The sequence below is a fragment of the Rhincodon typus genome, chromosome 17 (genome assembly GCF_021869965.1).
Source record: "Rhincodon typus isolate 14 chromosome 17, sRhiTyp1.1, whole genome shotgun sequence".
Taxonomy (NCBI): domain Eukaryota; kingdom Metazoa; phylum Chordata; class Chondrichthyes; order Orectolobiformes; family Rhincodontidae; genus Rhincodon; species Rhincodon typus.
The window spans coordinates 34234045-34259089 of record NC_063348.1 but is presented as its reverse complement, the minus strand read 5'-3'; the positions used below and the strand labels follow the sequence as shown (position 1 = coordinate 34259089).

General features: G+C 38.8%; 1 protein-coding gene across 4 annotated transcripts in view; it reads right to left on the bottom strand.

The window, feature by feature from the left end:
* The window catches only part of lrrc56 (leucine rich repeat containing 56), a 131945-nt gene that overhangs the window by 66780 nt on the left and 40120 nt on the right, over window positions 1-25045 (bottom strand). For all 4 annotated transcript variants that reach the window (XM_048606834.1, XM_048606836.1, XM_048606838.1 and 1 more), the window contains 2 exons: window positions 16641-16737; window positions 2271-2468 (listed from right to left, as the gene is read on the bottom strand). In XM_048606834.1, coding sequence (XP_048462791.1) covers window positions 2271-2468; window positions 16641-16737 — 295 coding nt within the window. The remainder of the gene's footprint in view (window positions 1-2270; window positions 2469-16640; window positions 16738-25045) is intronic.

Sequence of the window (25045 nt, the reverse complement as noted above, 5' to 3'; positions counted from 1 at the left end):
GAGTATTCATACAGATCATGATCTTATTGAATGGTGAAGTGGGCTTAGTGGGCTGAGTGATCTATTTCTGCTTCTAACTGATATGTTCCCTTTATCAATTTGATTCATAATATCCTGAAAGAACTCTAATAACTTTGTCAAGTAAGCCTTCTTTTTGATACAGACATGCTAACTCAGATTACTTTATGATTTTCTCAGTGTCTTGCTACTATACCCTTAATAATAAATTCCAGTATTTTCATAATGATATCTGTTAGGCAAATTACCTATAGTTTTATGCTTTATTGTCTCTTTCATTTCTAGAATGGGGGCATTACATTTGCCGTTTTACAATTTGCCGAAACGTTTCCAGAATCCTTGTAAATTTCAAAGATCACAATGAATACATTCACTATCACTGTAGCCAATTTTGTTTTTTAGGTCCTAGGATGCAAGAATGCATTCATCTTAAAAGAAGCCAACATTTAAATGCCTTAAAGAAGAAAGTTACCACAAAAGTGCAGTAACAGACTAGTTTCAGAAATTGTCCAAACTCTGCCTCTCAGCTTTCCACATTACCTTAAAAACCCAGCTAAGACATGAGTTTTTCAATATAATACTGCAAGTTCCTTGAACTTTTCCCCAAGAGCGAAACCTACCTGACAAAATGAAGATCTTTCCCATCAAAATCATTTTCATATATTACATGAACCAGACAACCTTTTGATTTGAATGAAACCTGATATGATAACTAGAATCTTTAATATTGAACTTACCTTTATACTTTAATAGACAATTCATGAACCGGGATATGATATTGTTATGAGATGTAAAACAATTTGCAGATTTGGGGAGGGGTAATCATAATCATTATCACATTTTTTTGTACACAGCTTTAAGAATTGAGTGTTTAGTAGTAATAGCAATGATTGTAGCAGACAATAATAGGAGAAACAGATAACAGTAAAAACAGCAGTAGATGGCATGGCAGCACTGCATAGTTTAAAGCTTCTCAGAAAATAATTCTAATAAGAGGATTGGATGAACTGCAATGGAATAATGAAGTTGAAAACCAGCACTGAAACAGCAACTTTTCAAAAGCCTCAATTCAAGGGTTAACAGCCTGAGTGCAATTCAGAACTTAGGGGAACACTGTTTGAGAATATGATACTGACTTAAAAGGTGAGCAGGTACTGTCAATTGTATGTTTATGGATGTTACAGTGCTGTATTAAAAAGAGTTGAGAGTGTTGGTCGTTTTCTGTCAGATTTGGGCCAAATCTTCAGAGTTAGGAGTTTAGGAGTATGAATTCACGATAACCTGCCCAGCTCCAAGATCCTCTCCAGCCCAGGGACATGTCTTCAATCTTGGTACAATAGACAACAGTCCATGCTTGCAAAGCTCACAGCACAGTGTCTAATATTAGATGCAATTTCGTGATTGCACAGCATTTGTTAAACAATCCTGAGTGCGCAAAGATTTATGTTGACAATTAATTTATAATTGTCAGTTAGACTCACAGTGTGCCACGCTTGCTTAGACTGGACACTAAATATATTAATACACAGGATCCTGTTAATTTTACACAGAAGAACACATACACATGCTGTATCTATCTCTACTCAACAACATAGGTAACAGCCATTTGTTCTTCTCTCATTGCAGTGCCCTGGCTAATCATAGTCAACCTGGTTGGTTTAAAAGTTAAACAAAACTTGGCAGTTAATCATCAGTCATCATTAACTGGTTCATTCTCTATGGCAAAGCCTCTAACAATCCACTTGCAACCAGTCAGCACTCTCCTCTTGTACAATATAAATGCTGTTTCCTTTTACTTTGGTATTTTTTGTGAATTGTTCTGGTGAGTGCAAGATGCAAAGCTTTGACAAAATGTCCTCTTTCAGCAATGCTCAAACTCTATACTACCAAATGACTAGATGACCTTGTTTTCAAGATCTGAAACAAAAATAGAAATTGCTGGAAAGACTCAGCAGGTCTGGCAGCATCTGAGGGGAGAAAGCAGAGTTAACATTTTGAGTCCAGTGACTGTTCATCAGATCCAAAGAAGGGTCACTAGACTCGAATGTTAACTCTGAATTCTCCCCACAGTTACTGCATGACTTCTTGAGTTTTTCTAACAATTTCTGTTTTTGTTTCAGAACTTCAGCAACTCCAGTTCTTTGTTTTATCTTATTGTTTGCAAGAATATTTTTGCTGGTGTTTTGTAAATAATGCAAAATGGATACCACGATGACAATGCATACAGCAAAACATCAATTTACTCTTTTTACCTCTGGGATCCCTGGGTTTTGTGGCGAGCAAAAAGGGTTCCCCTCCAGTGTGAGTGTGTTCAGCTTGCTGCACAGAGCTACATAGTGGATCTGCACAATATCATCAATGTTGTTTCCTTCCAGGTCCAGTACTTCCAGGTGTTCTAACATGCTCACCGGGCTGACATCTGAAATACTGTTATATGCCACATATAGTTCCTGCAGCAAAGATAAGAAAAATTCGTAGAACAAAAGTAGGCCATTCAACTCCTCAAACTTTTGCCTACATCTAACTAGATAATAGGTGATCTCTGTCTCAACCCCACTTACCCACATCACCAGTAATTTGCAAATGGAACCTCTTTGTACCAGAAGCCCATCTCTCGGTAAAATAGTTTCTCTCTATCCATTAATCAATTACTATCATCAACATTCAGACTTGGGGTAATAAATGGCAAGTAGTATTCACACCACACAAGTATTAGAACATCTCCAAAGAAAGAAACTCTTACTATCTCTCCGTGACATTCAATTACCGTTGGCTCACAAACAAGATCCTTCAGAACAGGGCATTACCATTGACCAGAAAACTAACTAGACAAACCATAAAAATACTGCAACCTGAAGAGCAGAGACAGACTTCTATGGCAAGTATCAGACCCCTCATCTCCCAAAACATGCCCACCATCTACAAGACACAAGTCAAGAGCTGATGGGATATTTTCAATTTACCTGGACGAGTGCAGCATCAACAATCCAGAAGCTTTACACTATCTGAGGCAAAGCAGCTTGCTCAATCGGAACCCATCCACCATCTTATATATTCACTCTCTGACAGTGGCAAGCAGTGTGAACCATCTAAAGGATTCACAGCAGCAAACATATCAAAGCCCTTTTGACAGCAGCTTCCAAATCCCCTACCTCCATCACCTGAAGAACAAGGGCAACAGTTGCAATGGATAACACCAACTACTCATCACCCTTCACACCATCCTGACGCAGAGCTATACTGCCACATTTTCAAAGGAATTTGGTTAAAAATCTTAAAACTCCCTCCCTAGCAGCACTTTGGGTATACCTACATCACATGATTTTAGCGGGTTCATAAAAGGCAATTCAACAACACCTTCTTGATGGCTATTAGGAATGGGAATAAATGCGTGCATTGCCAATGATGCTCACATCCCATGAATGAATGACATTTTTAAAAAATCTTCTTCGATAGCTCAAGCAAATCACACCTCATTCTTCTACATTACTGATCAGGAAAGCACTGCCTGAAAAAAAATTGTGGAAGCAGATTCCATAGCAACTTTCAAAAGGTCATTAGATAAATATTTAGAAAAGGAAAATTGTGCAAAGCTGCAGGGAAGGGATAAGGGGAAGTGTACTAGTTGAATAACTCTTTCAAGGATCCATCAGAGGTATGATAGGCCAAATGGTCACCTCTGTCTCGTACAATTAAGTCATTCTATGAACTCACTTGTTATGCTGAAATAGCCCATCCCCAAAGATTTAATTTCCCTTTCTCTCACTTGGTCACCTCACTTTATTAATGGTGCTAGAACCCAGTGAAACAGCCCATTCCTCTGCAAGATTGTAGAGAGTAACAGACAGAATAAAACTCAGCAACTACAGCAGTCAGGAAAGAAAACCTTCAAAAGTGGTGACAAAATACAGAGTTCATTTAGCAGCAAAGCATCTGGAAAAATTCACAGATGAAAAGTTCAGAACTTTTATTGTTAAACAGAGATAGTGTTTGAAGTCAGAGTGAACTGGATATTATCTCAGGTTTGTAAACAATTTAGATTTTTGGTCACCTAATTCAGCACATATTCCAGCATTTGTAACAGAATCAGAGACGCTTGTTATTCTCTGTACAACAAAATTGACAAACTACAATGTCTAGCCACAATGATTCAAAATTCCAGACCAAATGCTTTTCATTATTGCAGTTAGACATTCCAAAATTATAACAAAATATATAACAGTAAATATGTACATAACATATTTAAAACAACAAATGTTAGAAATGATTTGTTGTTCATGATCATCTGTGGATCTTTCATCTGAACTCTGGATATCAACCTGAAACATTAACTCTGTTTCTCTCCACACACAATACTACCTGATCTTCCCAAACGTGCTGCCAGACCTGCTGAGTTTCTCCAGCAATTTCTGTTTTTGTTTCTGATCTGCAATATCCACGGTTTTTCATTTTATTTACATAAGCTGCCTGATCTATTGACTATCTCCAGCATTTTCTGTATTTTACTATTTCAGATATCCAGTATCTACAGTATTTTATTTTGAGGTAATAATGCCTTAGTTTTAATGTGTGACAAATCACTAAGTTATGAAAGTGACCTCACAAAATCCCATAGCCCACTAATCATGTGGCACAGTCTGCTGGATACCTAAACATCCTGCCCCTTGTTATATCCAACTAGGTGACCACTTACATCCAGGGAATGAGAAAAGATTGAGTATTGCTAGAAAAAAGACACAGTTTGTCAAAGTTTGTCACAGAATCATACAGCACAGAAACAGACCCTTTGGTCCAACTCATTCATGTCAACCAGGTTTCTTAAACTGATCTAGTTCCATTTGCCAGTTTTTGGCCCATATCCCTCTGAAACCTTCCTATTCATATACCCATCCAGATGCTTTTTAAATATTGTAACTGTATCTGCCTCTATCACTTTCTCTGGCAGCTTGTTCCATACATGCACCACCCTCTGCATGAAAAAGTTGCGCCTCAGGTCCCTTTTAAATCTTTCCCCTCTCACCTTAAACCTGTGTCCTCTAGTTTTGGACACCCCTACTCTGGGAAAAAGACCATGTCTATTCACCCTATCCATGCCCCTCATGGTTTTATAAACCTGTATAAGCTCGCCCCTCAAACTCCAACATTCCAGTGAAAAAAAAGCCCCAGCGTATTCAGCCTCTTCCTGTGGCTCAAACCCTCCAATTCCAGCAACATCCTTGTAAATCTTTTCTGGACCCTTTCATGTTTAACAACATCTTCCCTATAGCAGGGAAACCAGAATTGAACATAGTATTCTAAAAGTGGCCTAACCAATATCCTGAACAGTACAACATGACATCCCAACTCCTATACTCAATGCACTGACCAATGAGGCAAGCATACCCAATGCCTTCTTCACCAACTTGTCTACCTGCGACTCCACATTCAAAGAACTATGCACCTCCACTGCTAGGTCTCTTTGTTTGGCAATGCTGCCTAGGGCCCTACCATTAACTGTATAAGTCCTGTGCTGAGTTGCCTTACCAAAATGCAACACCTCACATTTATCTAAATAAAACTCCATCTGCCACTTCTCAGCCCATTGGCCCATCTGATCATGATCCATTGTACTCTGAGATAACCTTCTTCATTGTCCACTACACCACTAATTGTGGTGACATCTGCAATACTACTAACCTTACCTTCTATATTCACATCCAAATCAGTTATATAAATGACGCAAAGCAGTGGACCCAGCACCTATCCTTGTGGCACACCACTGGTCACAAGTCTCTAGTCTGAAAAACAACCCTCCACCACCAACCTCTGTCTCCTATCTTAAAGCTAATTCTGTATCCATGTGGTTAGCTCCTACTGCATCCCATGTGATCTAACCTTACTAAGCACTTTACCATGTGGAACTTTGTCGAGTGGCATGCTGAAGTCCATATCGACAACGTCTACCACACTGCCTTCATCAATCATCTTTGTCATTCCTTCAAAAAATTCAATCAAGTTAGTGAGACACAAATTTCCCAAGCACAAAGCCATGTTGACTCTCCTTAATCAGTCCTTACCTTTCCAAATGCATTTAAATCCTGTCTGTCAGAATCCGCTCCTATAACTTAGCCACCATTGACTCATCAGGACAATTTTTAAGAATGTCAATTCAAGCGAAAAACCAACGTTTATACTGCATGAGAGGGAAGTGCTGATTGATTGGCAAGTGGACTTTTATTGGTAGACGCATTGCCATGGAGAATGCACCAATTAATGATGACTGATAGTTAACTGCAAGGCTTTGCTTAAATTTAAACTAGGCAAGTTGACAGTGTTCGGTCAAGGCATTTCCCTGAGAAATGAACCCCAACGGTTGTCACTTTTTGTTTTGAGTTGAAACAGGAAAATAGATGAATATGTTCTTTCTACCTGTAAAAAACAGGGCTCTGAGTATTAATATGTGCAGCTTTCATTACACATGTGTATCATTCTGTGAGCCTGAACAACAATCCTAAATTTGTTATCAGCGTAATTCTTTGGACACTAAGATTATTCAGCAAATGTTGTGCAATTGCAGAATTATGTCTAATGTTGGACACTCTGTTGTGAGTTTTGCAAGCACTGACTGGTTGGGTTCAGTCAGTACCTTATTTATTACAAACAGCTGAATGGATATGTTGCTTGGTACAATCCGTCAGTCTTTGTGGCAGGTGAAGCTAGGACAAGAGGGCATAGCCTCAAGATTAGAGGGAGCAGATTTAGGACTGAATTGAGAAGGAATTTCTTCACCCAGAGGGTTGTTAATCTATGGAATTCCTTGCCCAGTGAAGTAGTTGACGCTACTTCAGTAAACGTTTTTTAAAAAAAAGGTAGATTTTTTTTGAACAATAAAGGAATTAAGGGATACGGTGAGAACGCGGGTAAGTGGATCTGAGTCCACGAAAAGATCAGCCATGATCTTATGGAATGGCGGAGCAGGCTCGAAGGGCCAGACGGCCTACTCCTGCTCCTAGTTCTTATGTTCTTATGTTCTTGAAATTCTGAGACTTTTGAGCAGGTTTATTTTCAAGGGGACCATTAAAAGAGTAGCATCATTAAGAACTGGCTGAAAGTGGATCCTGATTAACTGACTTAGTTAGGTTAAATAACCTATTATTTTATTATATCTTCCATTAAAGTTAGATCAATTCTCCTTTCTTTTGTTTGTATTTTAACCATAGGGTAAGAATAAAACATGTTTTGCTCAAAGCCGAGTAGTGTAACCAATCAAATTACATCTGGAACACAGCACCTTACATTTTGGTTAAAATAAGATAAAAGTTAGGGTCTAGGCTATCTCCTTGATATATTTGAGGGGAGTTTGGTCAGTTCCATAACATGTCTTATAAGCAGCATTTAGGGAGTTAGGATATAAAAAAGGACCTCAACAGTTGTAATCTCAGGATCACTACCAGTGCCACATGCTAGTGAGAGTAGAAATAACAGTATGTAGCAGATGAATATGTCACTGGAGAAATGGTGTAGGAAATAGGGATTCAGATTGCTGGGACAGTGGGCTAGTTCTGGGAAGGTGGGACTAGTACAAGCAGAACAGATTGCATCTGGACAGGACCAGGATCAATGTCCTTGAGTTATGTTGTTGCTACAACCCAGAAAGGGTTTAAAGGCAAGCAGGGAGATAGAGGAGGGAGAAATAAGGATAAAAAGGATAAGACAAAAAGATAAGAAGCAAAAATAGAAAGCTGAAAAATGATTAAGAGAAACAAATGGAAGCATAGTGCAAAATAAAGCTAAAATGACTAACACGGTTAAAAAGACAAGCTTAAATGCTTTGTGTCTTAATGTGCATTTGCAATAAGGTAAATGAATTATTTGCAGAGATGGATATAAATCGTTGATATAGTTACAATTACAGAGACATGACTGTAGGGTGACCAAGAATGTGTACTGAAAATCCAGGGTTATTCAATATTTAGGAAGGACAGACAAAAAGGGATTAGAAGTGGGTTAATGTTGTTAGTAACGTAATAAATCAATTCAATAGTGAAGAAGAATATTGGCTCAGAAAATCATGATGTTGAATCTGTATGGATGGAGGTAAAATGCACCAAAGGTCAAAAAACATTGTTGAGTGTTGTCTAAATGCCCCTGAACAGTAGTGGAGACATAAGGAAAGGCAATAAACAAGAAATCAGAGATGCAGATATGCAATTTACAACAGTAATCATTGATGACTTTAATTTGCTTATTGATTAGACAAGCCAAACTAACAATGATATTGTGAAGGAAGATTTCCTGGAGTGTATACGTTATGGGATTTTACACCAATACATTCATGGACTATTAGCAAACAGGGTGTTCTAGACTGGGTACTGTGCAAAAAGTAAAGCTTCCTAAACAAACCTTTGCGCTTGATTTTGGGAACAGTGACCATAATAAGATATAATTCTTCTTAAGGTAGAGAGTGAAATAGTCAAATCTGAAACTAGAGTACTGAATCTCAATAAAGGCAATTATGAGGGAACAAGGCAGAATTGGCTAGATTGGATTGAGGAAACTTACTAAAGATTTTGATGGTAGAAAGGCAATGGTTCATAGCTCAAGAATACGTGCATAAATTATAACAATTATTTTTCCTATGCGGTGCAAAAATAAAAGAGAAAGGTAGCACAGCCATAGCTTACAAAAGGAATTAGGATTGTACTGGATCCAAAGAAGAGACAAAAAAAATTGCCAGAAAAAGCAGCAAGATTGAGGATTGGGAGCATTTTAGAATTCAACAAAATAGGGCAAAAGTTTGATTAAGAGGAGGAAAATAGTGTATGAGAATAAAACTATAGGAAACATAGAAACTGACCATAAAAGCTTCTATAAATATGTGAAGAGAAAAAGATTAGTAAAGACAAATGTAGGTCTCTTACAGTCAGGAGCCAAGGAAAATTTGCTGGGGAACAAAAGTTGCAGAATAATTGAACACATACTTTGGTTCTGCTTTCACAAAAAATGGCACAAATAGCCTCTCAGAAATCTCAAGGTACCAAGGTCTATTGAGAGGACAGAACTGAAGGAAATCTGTGTTAGTAAGAAAATGGTGCTGAGGTTAAAGCCTCAAAGCATGAAGGCCTGATAACCCATATTCCAGAATACTAAAGGAAGTAGGCCTGGAAATACTGGATGTACTGGTCGCCACCTTCCAAAATTCTAAAACCTCTCCAGCAGTTCTTACAAATTAGAGGCTGGCAAATGTAACCTCACTATTAAAAAAGAAAGCAAGAGAAAAGGCAGAGAAGTACAGGCCAGTAAATCTGACATGAGTAGTGGGGAATATGCTCAAGTCTATTATAAAAGACATGATAATTGAACTTTTGGAAAGCATTAACAGGATTGGACAAAGCCAGCATGGGTTTAGTATTGAAGTTTTTTTGAGGATTTATCTAGAAGAATGGATAAGGGAGAACCAGTGGATGTTCACATAATCACTACAGTGTGGAAGCAGGCCATTCGGTCCACCAAGTCCACACCGACCCTCCGAAGAGCATCCCACCCAGATCCACCCCCCTACTCTATCTCTGCATTTCCCACCCTAGACACTATGGGCTATTTAGCATAACCAATCCACCTACTCTGCACATCTTTGGACTCTGGGAGGAAACCGGAGCACCTGGAGGAAACCCGTGCAGACACGGGGAGAATGTGCAAACTCCACACAGACAGTTGCCCGAGGCTGGAATCGAATCCAGGTCCCTGGTGCAGTGAGGCAACAGTGCTAACCACTGAGACACCATGCTGCCCTCTGATGTATTTGAAATATAAGAAGGCTTTGAATAAGAGATTATTGGGCAATGTAAAAGCATATGAGATGGAGATAATATTTTAGCAGGGATTGTAACTTGGTTGACAGACAAGAAACAAAGAGCGGAAATAAATTCTTTTTTTCCTGAGTGGCTGGCAGTGACTAGTGGAGTACTGCAAGGATCAGTACGTGGGCCCCAGCCTTTCACAGTACATATAAATGATCTGGATGAAGGAATCAAATGCAACATTTCTAAGTTTGCTGATGGAAATTGTGAGGAGGATGCAAGGAGACTTCAAGGTGATGCAGACAAGTTGAGTGAGTGGGCAAATACAACGTAGATGCAGCACAATACGGCTAAATGTGAAATTACACATTTTGGTGTGGAGAAACAGAATTGAAGAGAATTATTTAAATGGTCATATGTTGAGAAGCGAGGACGTACAAAGGAACCTGAGTGTCCTTGTATATCAGTCAATGAAAGTAAATGCAGGTGGGGCAAGCAATTAAGAATAAAAATGGTATATTGGCCTTCATTGTAAAAGGATAGGAGTTCAGAAGTAGGGATGTCTTAATGCAGTTATACTGCATCTTGTGAGACCACAGCTGGAGTGTTAATCTCCCAATCTAAGAATGGGTATACTTGCCATGGAAGGAGTGCAGTGGAGGTTCATTAGGCTGATAGTGGGGATGGCAGGACTGTCCTGGGTGGAGGAATTGGTTCAGCTGGGCTTGTGTTCACTAGAGTTTAGAAGGATGACAACGGATCTGATTGAAACATAAAAAAATTCCAACAGAGCTGGACAGACCAGATGTAGGGAGGATGTTTTCACTGGTTAGGGTTTCTAGAACCAGGAGACTTAGCCTCAAAATATGGGGTTGACCATTTAGTACTAAAATGAGGAAAGATTTTTTCCAAGGGTAGCGAACTGTGGAATTGCCCACACAGAAGGTTGTGGAGACCAAGTCATTGAATATATTCAAGAAAGAGATAGATTTTTCTATTTTACAGGCATCAAAAGGTATGAGGAGAAAGCGGGAATATGGCATTGAAATTTAGGAAAGCCATAATCAGATGAATGGCAGAGCAGGCTCGAAAGGTCTATTGGCCTACTGCTGCTCCTAGTTTCTATGTTTCTATAACTAAGGCTTTGAACCAAATAGTGGAGAGAAAAAGAGCTTTGGGAGCTGGAATGAGGAGACGGGGGTGCATAGGCTTACAAAGCAAAAGGATATAGCAGCGTTGCAGGGCAATTATTTTGTTAATGATACCCAGACTGGGACAGGAAGGGACAGTGTACAAGCATTAAAAAAAGCGGCAAATTGGGCCAGAGTGGGAGAAAAATTGTAAAAACGCAATATTTATGGTCCATTACTTAAGTTTCGCAGACTATTCAGAACAAAATAAATGAATTAATGGCACAATTAGAGGTTAATGGGTATGATCTTATACCCAATAAGGATACATGGTTACAAGGAGATCAAAGTTGGGAACTAAATATTTAGGGCATATGGGGGAACCATCTGGGCAGTAATGTAATTTTGGCAGTACAGAACCGATGGGGCCTCTTCTGTACTGTGATTCTATGTTCTATGAGGGGAATGTGATTATTTTGAAAGGACAGGCAGGAAGGTAAGAATGATAGGGTAGCTTTGTGAGTAAGAGATGGAATAAGTATGATAGCAAGAAATGGTTTAGAATCCATATCAGTGGAGATAAGAAACAGCAAGGGGAAGATAACACTAGTGGAAGTAGTCTTTAGGCCCCCTAAAAGTAGCTGTTCTGTAAGACATAGAACAAACCATTAGACAATGATGGCTTATAAAAAGGCAGTATACCAATCATGGGTGACTTTAATTTTTATGTAGGTTAGGAAAGTCAAATTGGGAAAGGTGGCCATGAGGAAGAATACATAATGTGTATTCGGTACAGTTTTCTAGAACCAAACATTGTGGATCCAACCAGGATTCAGGTCATTTTCAGTCTGGTAATGAGCATTGAGACAGCTTTAATAAGTGATCTCAGGTGATCCTTAGAAAACAATGATCATTACACAGTAGAGTTTAGCATTCAAGTGGAGTGTGTGAATCTTGGGTTGGAAGCAACTAGGTTAAATCTAAGTTAGTGAAATTACATAGGATGAGGGCCAAGTTGGTTGGACTACACTAGAAAAGAAGTTAACAGGAAAGATTGTTGATGAACATTTCAGAAGTAGTTCATGACTCATAGCAAAGATGTATTCAGTGAGGAAGGAGGATTCTAGGAAGGAGATAAACCAACTATGGTTAACAAAAGAAATTAAGGATATTATCAAATTGAAATTAAAAACACAATGTGGTAAATATTACTGCTAAACCAGATGATTAAGAAAGTTTTTAAAGCCAACAAAACAAGACTAAAATATAACAAAAGGGATAAGATAAACTATGAGGGCAAACTAGTAAGTAATATAAAATCAGACAGTAGGAGCTTTATTAAATAGAGAGAAGCTAAAGTGAACAAAGGATCCTTAGGGAACAAGGCTGGGGAAATAATGATAGGGAACCAGGAAATGGCAAAGGAGTTAAAAAAAAACTTGACTTCAATCTTCATGGTAGAGAACATTAATAACATTCCAAAAATACTAAATAATCAAGAGACTAACAGGAGGGGTAGAGCAAACGGATTGGAAAACTGCTAATATTTCTATTGCTAATAACTGCTTATTCAAAAAGGGAGACAAATATCAGCTACCTATCAACCAGTTAGCCTAATATCTGTCATTGGAACAAAAACAGAAATTGCTGGAAAATCTCAGCAGGTCTGGCAGCATCTGTGGAGACAAATCAGAGTTAACGTTTCGGAGTTCTGGAGAAAGGTCATTGGACCTGAAATGTTAACTCTGATTCCTTTCTACAGATGCTGCCAGACCTGCTGAGATTTTCCAGCAATTTGTTTTTGTTTCAGATTTCCAGCATTTGCAGTCTTTCAGTTTTCTGTCATTGGAAAACTGCTACAGTCTATTATAAAGGATGTAATTATAGGGCATTTAGAAATACATCGTATAAATTCCTTCATGGTGAGGAAATTGTGTCCAACTAATTTATTAGAATTCTTTGAAGAGGTAACAAGCAGGATAAAACAAAAGAGAAACAGTAGATATAATATATTTTGACTTCCAGAAAGTATTTGATAAGGTACTGCACGTGGGGCTACTTATAAGATCCCATGGTTTGCAGGTACTATATTAGCATGGATACAGAATTTGCTAACTAATACAAGACAGAGAGTTGGGATTGAGGAAGCATTTGCGGGATGACAACCTGTAACTGGTGGAGTGCCACCAGCTTCGGTGCTGGGGCCACTATTATTTACACTTATATATATTAATGATTTGGATGAGGGAAGTGAATGTACTATCACCAAGTTTGCAGACGACACAAAAGTAGGCAGGAAAGAGTGAGGATGACACACAGTCTGCAGAAGGATACGGACCAGTTAGGTAAGTGGGCAAAAAAATTAGCAGATGGAATATAATGTGGGAAAATGTGAGGTTATATACTTTGGCTGGGAGACTGGAAGAGCTCAATATTATTTAATTTGAAAAAAATTGCAAAAGTTGCAGCATAGAAGGATTTGGGATCCTCATGCATGAATCACAAAAAGCTAGCAGATTAGATCAGCAGCTAATAGGGAAGGCAAATGATCTGTTGACCTTTATTTATGGGGAATGGAGTATGAAATAGGGAAGCCTTGCTAAAACTAGGCAAAGCACTCGTCACGCCACGGTTGGAATATTGCAAACAGCTTTAGACCCCTCATCTAAAGGAATATACACTGGCAATGGTGGCAATTAGAAAACATTTACTGAATGATTCCAGGTAAAGAACAATTTTCTTAGGAGGTAAGCTTGAGTGTGTTGGAATGTACTCATTGTAGTTAAAAGAATGAGAAAGAACTTATTTATTATTAGGAGACCTGACAGAGCAGAGGCAGAGAAGCTGTTTCCCCTTGTGGGATAGTCAAGGGCTTAATCTCAGAGAAAGGGGGTTGCCTATTTCAGACAGAAATAAGAAGGAATTGTTTCTCTCAGAGGGTAGTCAATATTGGAATTTCTAACCACAGGGAGCTGTTCAGGATGGGTCATTAATTATATTCAAGGTAGAGATAGACAGATTTGTGATTAACTGGCAGTTAACTGACAGTTGCCATCAATTGGTGCATTCTCCATTGGAGTGCCTCTACTAATCAGAGTCCACTTGTCAACGAATCAGCACTCTCCCTCATGCTGTATTGGAAATATCGCTTGAAATGTTATTCTTGCAAAGGTCTTGATTAGTGCAAGACAAAAAGGTTGACAAGATGGTTTTTTTACCCCCAGCAATAGTCAAGTTCTGTATTACTGAACAGCTATTATTTCTTTTGGATTGACAAAATGTTTTGGATTTAAAATTGTCACCGAGAAAGTGAGAACAAAAGTGTGGAGGATTTATTTCACACACAGGACTGAGGAACACAAAATGTTTTGCCATGATAGAAACCGAAGAACAATCATTGTGTGCAGCAGTCAAAATATATGGGGGCAGTGGGTGGAATCATCCCTGAAAGCCTAGATCACCGTGGAAAATGCGTTCATGAGGGCCACTAGAGAGTAGTCACCCACATAAACATAATGCAGTGAAATTCAAGAAGCTGCTCTTTCAATCACAGGAAAGAACCAACCTGTGTTTGGGGCAACAAAGTTATTGGCAGCTGTCAGCAGGATAAAGGAGAGCAGAGGCAGAAATGGTAAATAAAGTCATTAGAAAGGGCAGCAAGATTGAGGGTTTGAGGCTGAGGAATGAGGCCTGGAGCCTGAGGAGAGAGGCCAGAAGTAAGGCTCCAAAAGTGGGGTATGGTGGGGCGAGGAGGCAGTGGGGCAGAGAAGGTTAGGAGACACTGGAAAAGGGATAGGGGGAGAGAGATGATGCTGGAAGGGTGTGGGGGTGGTAGAGAGAAGTGCTGGAAAGAGGGTGGGGTGGGCGGAGGAAAGAGAGAGAGGCACTGCAATGGACAGGGAACAGAAGCTACAAAGAGGAATAAGGGGCTGCAGAGTAGGAAATAAGGGAATGTAAAATAGAGTAGGGTTTGCAAAAGGTGAAAAGGAGCTGCAAGCAGGAGAAACCAGTTTTAAACTTTTGCCCAGAGAAGTATTCACCTAACTGGGAATGAAAAACTGAAGTAATGAAAGTCCTTGCAAATGAAGCTGCACTTCACTTGGACTGCTATTTGGGGAAAAAATAAGGTTGCAATTGTAACAAATGTCAATTATATTGAACAGTATTATTTAATAAAGATTTGCATTTACAGATTTGTGTAACCACATCTTAAAATTTCTTATATACTATGAATTATTTGATGTAGAATACCTGCATTAGACACAAACATGCAATAGTTTATTTATGACCTCACCAATGTGAGATAAACGTGGTGGTTTTTCCTGACTCGAAATGCGTCATGTTTCTAAAATAAAAAGCATTTGTTGCAACTCATGCCTCTTTAACTACCACGATGCCTGGTAAATTAATGGCATACAAACACCACACCCCCAGAAGCAAAGTTGTTCACAAGCAGATGGATCAGAAACAAGCTCGTCTTTAATGCACTACCAGAAGACAGAAGTACTGGAGAGTTGGATTACTGGCCCTTACTGAGCAGGAATTTCCAGCCTCAGGAGTGGTTGGCCAGTTCTGCCAGCAACCACATCCTAGTAATGGCTGCTGCTAGAAATACAGGCAGGCCCACAAAGGTCAAATGAAGTGAGGGAAGTCACTTGGGTGAGGAGCTTTTGCCCACAATAGGGAGGGGTTTTGATGTACAGGTAGGTAGAAAGGAAATGGGGTACTATTTCTTGAGGGGTGCCCCTGTTGGGCAAAGTGTACCCTCCAAGAAGAAAATATCACCCTTTTCTTTCTACCATTTTAAAACCATTTTTTCTAAAAAACTAGGATGCCCACTCCGAACCAGCTCCTAGATCTACTGTTTTATGACATGTGAAAGATAATAGCAGGATTAATTGAGTTTTTTAAACAAATTAATTGACCCTGATTATTCATTTATATACAGTAGGCAGGGTGCTGATTTTGGTATCCACCTATTCTCCATATTATGGAGGTACATTAGCTAGAGGGTGGGTGGTAAAATGGTGGAAAAGTCACCTGACCTACTTTATGTGGTCTGCAGTTTCAAATATACTCAGCGGAGACATGTAATATCAAGCTCATAGAGAGAGCATGAGGCAGTGGGATTAGTTGAGATTGATATTTGACTAAGGAGAGAACAAAGGGTGGGTGTAACTTGGGATTAGTATAGGGCCATGCAGAGAGCATAGGGCCATGGACATAGTTTGGGATCGATACAAGGCTGTGTGAGGAGAGAATGAGGATACAGGTCTGTTCAGGACTAATACAGGACAATGTGGGGAGAGAGAGTGGAAGTACAGGATTTGTTTAGGATTGATACAGGGAGTGAGATAGTAGGATTAGTTTGGACTGGAAATAGGACAGTGCATGATGGCAGGATTAGAACTGATACACAGTCATGGGGAGAAAGCACAGACAGTAGAGTTAGTTTCTGATTGTCTCAGCTAACAAATGGTGAGCTACAAAAGTAAGCTTGGTGAGCTGTTGTACAATCTGAATTTTGTTTATCAACTCTGATTTTTAACAGAGTAGAATCCAAAGTTGCTAATATTTCCTCATTGCTCAATGTCCTTAGTTTGTTATCTTAAAAACTGACAGAATTAATTTGTGGTCTTGAGCAATTAAAGCCTCATAACCTCATATCATTCCCATGATTACAGTCTTAAGATTCACTTCATAAATCAATTACCTTTAATGAACAGAAGGAAGGAATTCCATCCAAGTCTTTGAGGCCACAGCGAGCCATCCAGAGCACCTGCAGTTTTGTTAATGATGTACCAAGATCCCTGGACATTCAATTGGAGAAAATTAAAATGCAATTATTTCTATCAGGCCGTTTCCAAGCCATTGAATCTTAAATATTATTTTCATAACTTGCCAAAAAGTTGCAGAATACATTCTGTTGGAGTAATTATTGGAAACAATCCAAGAGTTCATACCAAAGTATTACCTTACTTAGGGCCAATAAAGAACCAAGAAATGGAAATTTATGTAGAACCTGTTACACCTTCATGTGAGCCCAAATTGCTTCACTGCCAACATAGTTGAAATGCCAAAAACAACAACTTTCACCCACATAACTTCTTTAATAAAAATACATTTCACAAATAGAGATCAAGCTCAAAGAGAGAATCTCAGATGTAAACAAAAGCCTGTGAAAAGAATGTCTGGAAATGGTTTCAATTGGGGAAAGAAAGAGGTGGAAAGATGCAAAAGTTATTGCCGTCTCATTGGTAAACATGTCAGCCAACTTGCACACAACAAAATTCCACAGCAGTAAATGGACAACTGATCTTGCTTTGGTGGCAACAGTGGAGGGATAAACACAAAGCAGGATGCCAAGCTAATTTACTGCTCTTAATATAGTATAATGGAATTGTTCAACTTTACCGGAAACAAGTAGATGGGGATTTCAGTTTAAAAAGTTACAACTAGAAAATATTGATTCTGATGATACAGCATTCCCTCAGTACTGCATGGAATTGTCATTGTAGGTTTTGTAGTCTCTGGAAGGAGTTTTGAATCCATAACCTCTTTAAATTAGTAGCTCATCTCAGAAGAAAGCTAAAGGTGAGGATAATAAAAGCTAGCTGAGCCCAGCAGTACCATTTAAATATAGTATGAAATTAAATACTCAAGCACCTATGATTTCAGTATTGAATTCTAGATTTTGCGCCTTGTTTTGATGTATACCATCTAGAGGGGCAGCCAAAAGAGAAAAAAAAAACTTGTTCTCTTTGTTCCTCACAAATCCCCAAACTATGCACAGAAAGATATGGTGGACTATCATTAATTAATAGAGAATTCTGCCAACATTGGAAATCTCTTCGGACAATTCCAACATGGACGATAGGAATAATTCAAAAAAAAATTATGCAATTTGACTACAGCAAGATACAGCCAGAAGTAAAAGGGTTGCAGCTCATTAAAATAATGTCAGAGACTGTGGGAGATAGCTTAAACAAGTTCTCAAAATCCCACGGATACTGAGAAACTTATTCTCAGCTAATTGAGGTCTACCAAAACATACCATGGGAATGATAACTATTAAACTGTTGTCACATTTCCTGCAGGCATAGAGAGTTCCAGTTATTGTTAGACTTAACAATGACACAGAAAGGTAAAAGTTTATGAAAAAAAATCAGTGACATGGCCAGTGAAACAAAACTGGTGAGTTCTGCATCAGTATTTACCTCCCTTACTTTTGTCACACATATGAACACTTACGTTGAAACTGCCAATATAAATTTGTAAAATGGATGTAAATAGTTGATCATGATGTGATAGTTGTTGACTCTGGCAGGTAGTTAACTATAAATTTCTGAAACTTTTCTCCCAGCTTCATGTATTCAAGTCAGGGGAATCAAATGGGAGAAACTATACCTACATTTAGCTTTTGTCAAGGTGGCCATGGGTAGCATAGCTGACGTAGATATTCAAAATGTTGCAAAAAGGCTATTAAGCAAAGTACTGAAGAAACAGAGAAATACTCGATGTTGCAAATATTCCATGTAAACGACTTTCACTGTCACCTAGAAATTATATTTTTTATGGTTCTCTGGTAGTCTCAGAGGCATAAGTAGAATGCATTATCTTCAAGGTCACAAAATATCAAGAATGTTCTTATAAGTAGGGGGCTACTGCACAAGAATGATAGTGAAGTCACCAAGTCTGGTATTTAAAGAAGTTTCTGAATCAAAGTAATTAAATATTAAAAAGTGGCATATTAGTGTGTAGCATTGCATTTATTACCAAGGTCTTCCAGATAAAAATGTAGAAACAATTATTAACACTGTTACCCGCCTGAAATGCACAGCCTGAAATGACAGTGCAAGCAAATTTAATAGTAACTTTTAAGGCGTGCTGGATAAATACTTGAAGGGGTAAAATTCTGGTGAAGGAGTAGGGGAATGGTAAAATATAGATAGGTCTTTCAAAGGAACCAGTTTCAAGGTTTCACCTGAGTAAGAGAAAGGGGAATTTTATTATTTACTGAAATCAAGAAAACTAATAAAATGCAATACCAAAAACACACACAAATACAGTTATAAAGTTTAAAATGGAGAGAATGTATGATACAGACAAGAATAAAGATTACACAGTTTAAAAGTCCTTGGAGCCGTTCACGCGTTAGGTTTTGACTTGAGACTTGTTATTTAACTGGTGACTGTTATCAGTTGAGAACAGTTATTTAACTGGTGAATGCAGTCGCAAAATTTGAAGGTATTCTTGAGTTTCAGTAATTGGTTGCTTGTTGATTTGTTTTTGCCACTATTTGCCATTTGAGAAGAGGAGGAAATAGAGAGACAGGGATTTCCAGTCCTTAACGTTGCCAATCCTCATTTGTTTTTCTCTCTGTTGCTCAAAATCAGCTGCGGAAATAGGGTAAATTTACATATTCCCAAATTTGGCTTCATTGCCTCCTTAAATTACTCCACAGACAACTTATCAAGTCCAATGTATGACACCTATCAAGCATGTGCAAACTGAATCAGGAGATGCTAGTTTATTGATCCTAGCTCAGTTGACTGGTCTTAATATCACCAGATAAGATGGTCATTTCAATTCGCTCATGTCATTTTTTTTTTAGCCAGTACATTGAAAACCCAACAAATGAGGGAAAAGTTCTGGACTTAACATTTGGAGATGAGCCCAGACAGGTGTAAGGAAGTTAGTAGAAGAGCATTTTGCAGATAATGACCATAACTCACTTAAGTTTAGAATAATTGTGGAAAAAAAGTTAGGATGGGCTAGAATAAAAATTCTAAACTGGAGAAATGTTAATTGCACTAAGATACTATTCAGCACAATGGCCTAGGAGCAGCTACTTGCAGAGAAACAGTGTCAGACCAGTGGGAGACAATCGAGGAATAAATAGCGAAAACATAAGGTAACTATGTTCTGGTAAAGACAAAGGGTGTGATCAAGACCAGGAAACCTTGGATGTCAAAGAAATTAAAGGTTAGGATTTTAAACATAATAGATGTTTATTGCAGATATCAAGCATTCAATATGGCAGAGTCCTTACAGGAGTACAAAAAGTGTGGTGGGATCTCAAAAAGGAAATTAGGAAAGCAAAGAGAGTACATGAGAAAGTATTGGTGGGTAGAATCAAGGAAAACCCAAAGGGTTTTCTTTAAATATATAAAGAGCAACAGAATAACTAGAGAAGGAGTAAGGCCTATTTGGGACGACAGAGGTAATGTATGTGTTGATACAGAATATGTGGGCACAGTCTTCCAAAAATACATTGCGTTGCTCTTTTCAATTGAAAATGATGGTGCAGATAGATATCAGAGTGGAGGACTGTGAAACGTTAGGAGAAATAAACAGAGAGAGGGTGTACTACCGGGTTTAGCAGCCTTAAAAGTGAATAAATCTGGGTGCTTAGAAATGTTGTATCCCAGGCTGCCGAGGGAGGCAAAGGAGGAGAAATCAGGTACACCGGCAGTAATTCCTATAATTTCTCTGACCACAAGTGAGGTGTCAGGGGACTGATGCCATTATCCCATTATAATAAAAGGGAGGAATGGATAGACCAGGAAATTACGGTCCAGTCCAGTCAGTCAGTGGGGTTTATTAGAAACAATTTTGAGAGAAAGGATATATCTGCATTTGACGAGACATGGGTAGTCAGCATGGATTTGTTAAAGGAAAGTAGGATCTGACAAATTTGATCAAACATTATGAGGAAGTAATGAGGAGTGTGAATGAGGGTAATGCATTTGATATGGACCATATGGACTTTAGCCATGCTTTTGAGAAGGTCCCTCATGGTAAATTGATCAAGAAAGCCTCCATGGAACCCAAGGCAAAGTGGCACTTTAGATCTAAAATTGGCTGAGAGGTAGGAAGCAGAATATAATGGAAGAGTGATCTTTCTGTGAAAGGAAGTCTGTTTCCAGGAATTGGTGTTTGGGCCCTTGCGGTTTGTGGTGCACCTTAATGATTTGGACTTAAATGTGGGGATCAAAGCTGACATAGACATATTTTTAACAAGTAAGGGAATCAAGGGTTATGTGAAAATGACAAGAAAGTGGCGTTAAGGATTATAGAAACCCTACAGAGCGGAAGCAGGCCATTCAGCCCACACCAAACAGCATCCTACCCAAACTCATTCCCCTACCCTATCCCTCTAACACTGCAATTCCCATGGCTAATCCACCTGGCCTGTACAGCCCTGACACTATGGGCAATTTAGCATGGCCATTCTACTAACCTGCACATTTCTTGACTGTGGCAGGAAACCAGAGGAAACACATGCAGATACAGGAAGAATGTGGAAACTCCACACAGACAATTGCTTGAGGGTGGAATTGAACCCAGGTCCTTGGTACTGGGAAGCAGCCATGCTAACCATTGAACCACTGTGCCAATTATTTGATCAGTTAACTGCTAGTTAAGGGGGTTAATAACCAGCAAGCAGAAGTTTAAGGTAGGAGGTAGAAGGCTAAGAGGAGAGTTGAAGAGAAATCTTTTCCACTCAGAGGACGCTGGGAGCCCTAAAAGGGTAGTTGAATCGGAAACTGTCATAAAATTTAAATACTATTTAGATATTGTGTTGCCACACAGTCTCCAGGCTCAGGCCAAAAGCCTGAAAATGGGATTAGTGTCATCAAATCTTTACTGAGTAGCACAGGCATGAATGGTCACTTTCTATGCTATAAAGACCTATTAATCTATTTCACATTGGTTCCTGAACTTGCCTCAATCTGTGGTCAGATGATCCCTCAGCCATTTTAGGTCAGTGCTTGTCCTTTTGAAAATTGAAAACTGATGCTTCATACTATACTGTTATCCTGGCACAATTTGGGAAAGCAAAAAAGCAAAACATAAATTCTGATTGCATGCAGTAACCTGCTTTCTAAAGAAGACCACTAATAACTTGAAATAATAAGTTTTCCAGAACTACAGGCTAATTTGCATTTCACACATGCAAAAAAATTAATTCCTTCCTCTCACAATATGCAAAATTATTAAGGTATCCAAGCAACTCATTTTTGAATGTTTGTGGAAGAAAGCTGTCCAATTTAAGATATATTATTTTTCATGTTATATGACAGATGCCAATTCTGAGAGAAGAAACAGTTTCCATTATCAATATCAAGCATGGTTTGCATGCAGAAAATATTCTGCTCAAAGCTGCGTCCAAGGCAGTAAATGATCCTAAGCCGAAATGACACCACCTCAAACAACATTAGCAGCTCAACTGTATATTCTGAAAGCTGCTCAGAATAGACCACAAGTATATCAGGGTGGCACGATGGCTAGCACTACTGCTTTAAAACACTAGGAACATGTGTTCAATTCCGGTCTTGGGCAGCTGTCCATGTGGAGTTTGCTCATTTGCATCTGGGTTTCCTCCCTGCAAGGTATGGGTTAGGTGGATTAGCCATGCTAAATTTCCCATAATGTTCAGGCATGTGTAGATTAGCCATGGGAAATGCAGGGATAGGGTAGGGCAGTGAGTCTGGGTGGGGTTCTCTTCAGAGAGTTGGTGTGGACTTGTTGGGCCAAATGGTCTGTTTCCACACTTTAGGGATCCTTTAAAAAAATCCTTGCTGAAGCCATCTTTCTCCCAGAATGTATTAATAGCAAGTATTTCTTATTTACAATAGGATATTACCTCTTCCATTTAAAAGAAAAAGCAGTGAAGCCTAGGATAGTGAATAAAGTCAAGGCTGAGTGACAGATTTTTGATCTAGAAGGAAACTGAAGATTTGGCAGGCAAGAAAGTGGAGTTAAGGCCTCAATCCTTAAGTTTTCATTTTAAAAAGCCCTGTTTAACATCATTAAAACGAAACAATCAGCAAGTTAATGAGACCTGTAAACTCACTGAACCTAGTGGGATTCCTGTTAAGTGTTTCCTAAGTGATCCAATGGCACATGGCCTACTCCAGACCTCTGGGTTCCGGCTTCTTCCCCGTGTCTGACCTCTGGATTGTGGCCTCTTCCCCTTCCCTACCTCAGAGCCGAGTTTCAAAGCTGGCCCTGCATTGCCGCTCTTTTCTTAAATCCTTGCTGTGAGCAAGGGTTCAGGAGAGGATAAAGGGAGAATAGGACATGGTTTGTTAAAACAAACATGGTTTGTAAAGGTTGCAGCACATCTGAATCACCAGAAGTAGTGCTTCCACAATATTAGCATTCCAGCTTCAGGCTCAACCTGGATCATGAACGGGAACTTCCAGAAGGAAACAGCAAAACAGTAAACCAATGTATCACTTAAAAGTTGTCATGATTTTCTGGAATGCAGCCACAACTTTAAGTGCAGAATTATTTTATTTCTTATGATTTTATACTACGTAACGCTAGAAATCCACTGTGGAATCTTAAAGTGCATTGATTACCTTGGAGGAGAGTGTCAGAGTTTGCTTGGAAAACAACATCAAGATTAATGAACTGCCATTATTAATACCCAATTCACTATCAATCTATGAACCACAAATCATCAGAGTATTAGAATGAGTTACATCGCTCTGTTTGCTGTTTTCCCCACTGTCCACTGCCCAAGCATCTTAGTGAATTGCCTTGTTCCACTGCTCTATGTTTCACTGAATTTAGGACATGTTTGATGGCCTTGTTAATCTTTTCCTATCTGTCATTCTCATACATTGATATTATGTTCACTCTGAGTTAGGTGGCACCTGGGAAGCAGGTGCAGTCCCACACACATTGTGGAGGATCTCTTGAGATAGCTGATATCACCATCTCATTGATGATTACTGCCAGATATTTGCTGATTTTCACAGACAGTGCTGCACTGTTTCGAGAGGTACTCAGGATATGAACAGTATAACTGTATCTCCTCATCTCAGATTTGTTGTTGGACTATTTGGGTGGAAATACAGTTGCAAGGGGGAATGTAATGTATTCTGGCCCGTTTGTCCACTCTGGTGAAGGTGGTAATTCAATGCTATCCTATTCCCCACACTGTATAGAGAATACACCTGCTACTGTACTTAAGCAAAATTTGATGGCATCAGTCTGTGATGATTTAAAGTGGGAAGAAACCATTCTCCTCGAGCATATCAGGCCAGAACAGAATCGAAAAGAATTCTCTCTTCTTTGCCCAATTCAAAGACAGGAGTTAAAAGCACATCCATTTATAACACATCTTTCGTATTCTCAGGTCTCCCCAAATACTTTAAAGACAATGAAGCACTTTTGAAGTATAGTTACTATTACAGTGTATGATGAGAGTCTCAACTGAATTGCCACTTTAGCCCAAAAATGTACATTCAGGACAAGCATGTCTGATTTTTTTTATTGCTAGAGGGGTCAGACAGCTGCACTTAGAAATACCAGGACAGTTTTGTAACCTGAAAATCAAACACTGCATTTTTTGAGCTTTGCAATACAATTTTGTTCACCTTATCTATGTTCTTCTTCCACCGATACAATATGTGTTACACTTTGCCTTGATCGTGATTGAGAGAAAGAGTGTATTTTGGGTTTCTGAAGGGGTATAGTTTGAATTGCATAATAGCAGATTAGCAACCTTTTCTTTCCCTGTTTTTGCAACACACTTAACTTTAACAAAAAGACAAAGTTAGTTTCTGTAAAAATAAAGAAACCTGGTGTGGATTACTTTTGTTGTGAGTAGCTATCTGTCAGGCAAACTTTTAATTTTGGTGGTCTCATAGGGATTTTATATGTTTATACACTTTGTGGTAGCATGTGGAAGGGAAGGGCATGATTACTGGTATACTCTTCCCAGTTATATCATGACAATATATTTAAACATGAACAAGCAACACACAGCATGACTTACATTGGAATTTAGAATGATAGAGAGTGGTGTCCTGAAATAGTGAAAGTTTATCTCAATTTTCTAAAAAGGAAATGTATTTATATAATGCCTTGTATGGCCTCAAAGTGTCCCAAAGGACTTGCGGCCAATTAAACACTTCTGAATGCAGTCACTATTAGCATGTTAAAATGCAGTAGTTGATGGAGTGTAGCATGATTCCACAAACAGTAATTCATTAAATGACTGCATAATCTATTTGAAGAATAAGTGCTGGCAAGTGCAACAGGTTGAACTTTACTTTCAAAGGCATGATATCTTTCATGTCCACTTGTAAAAGCAGATGA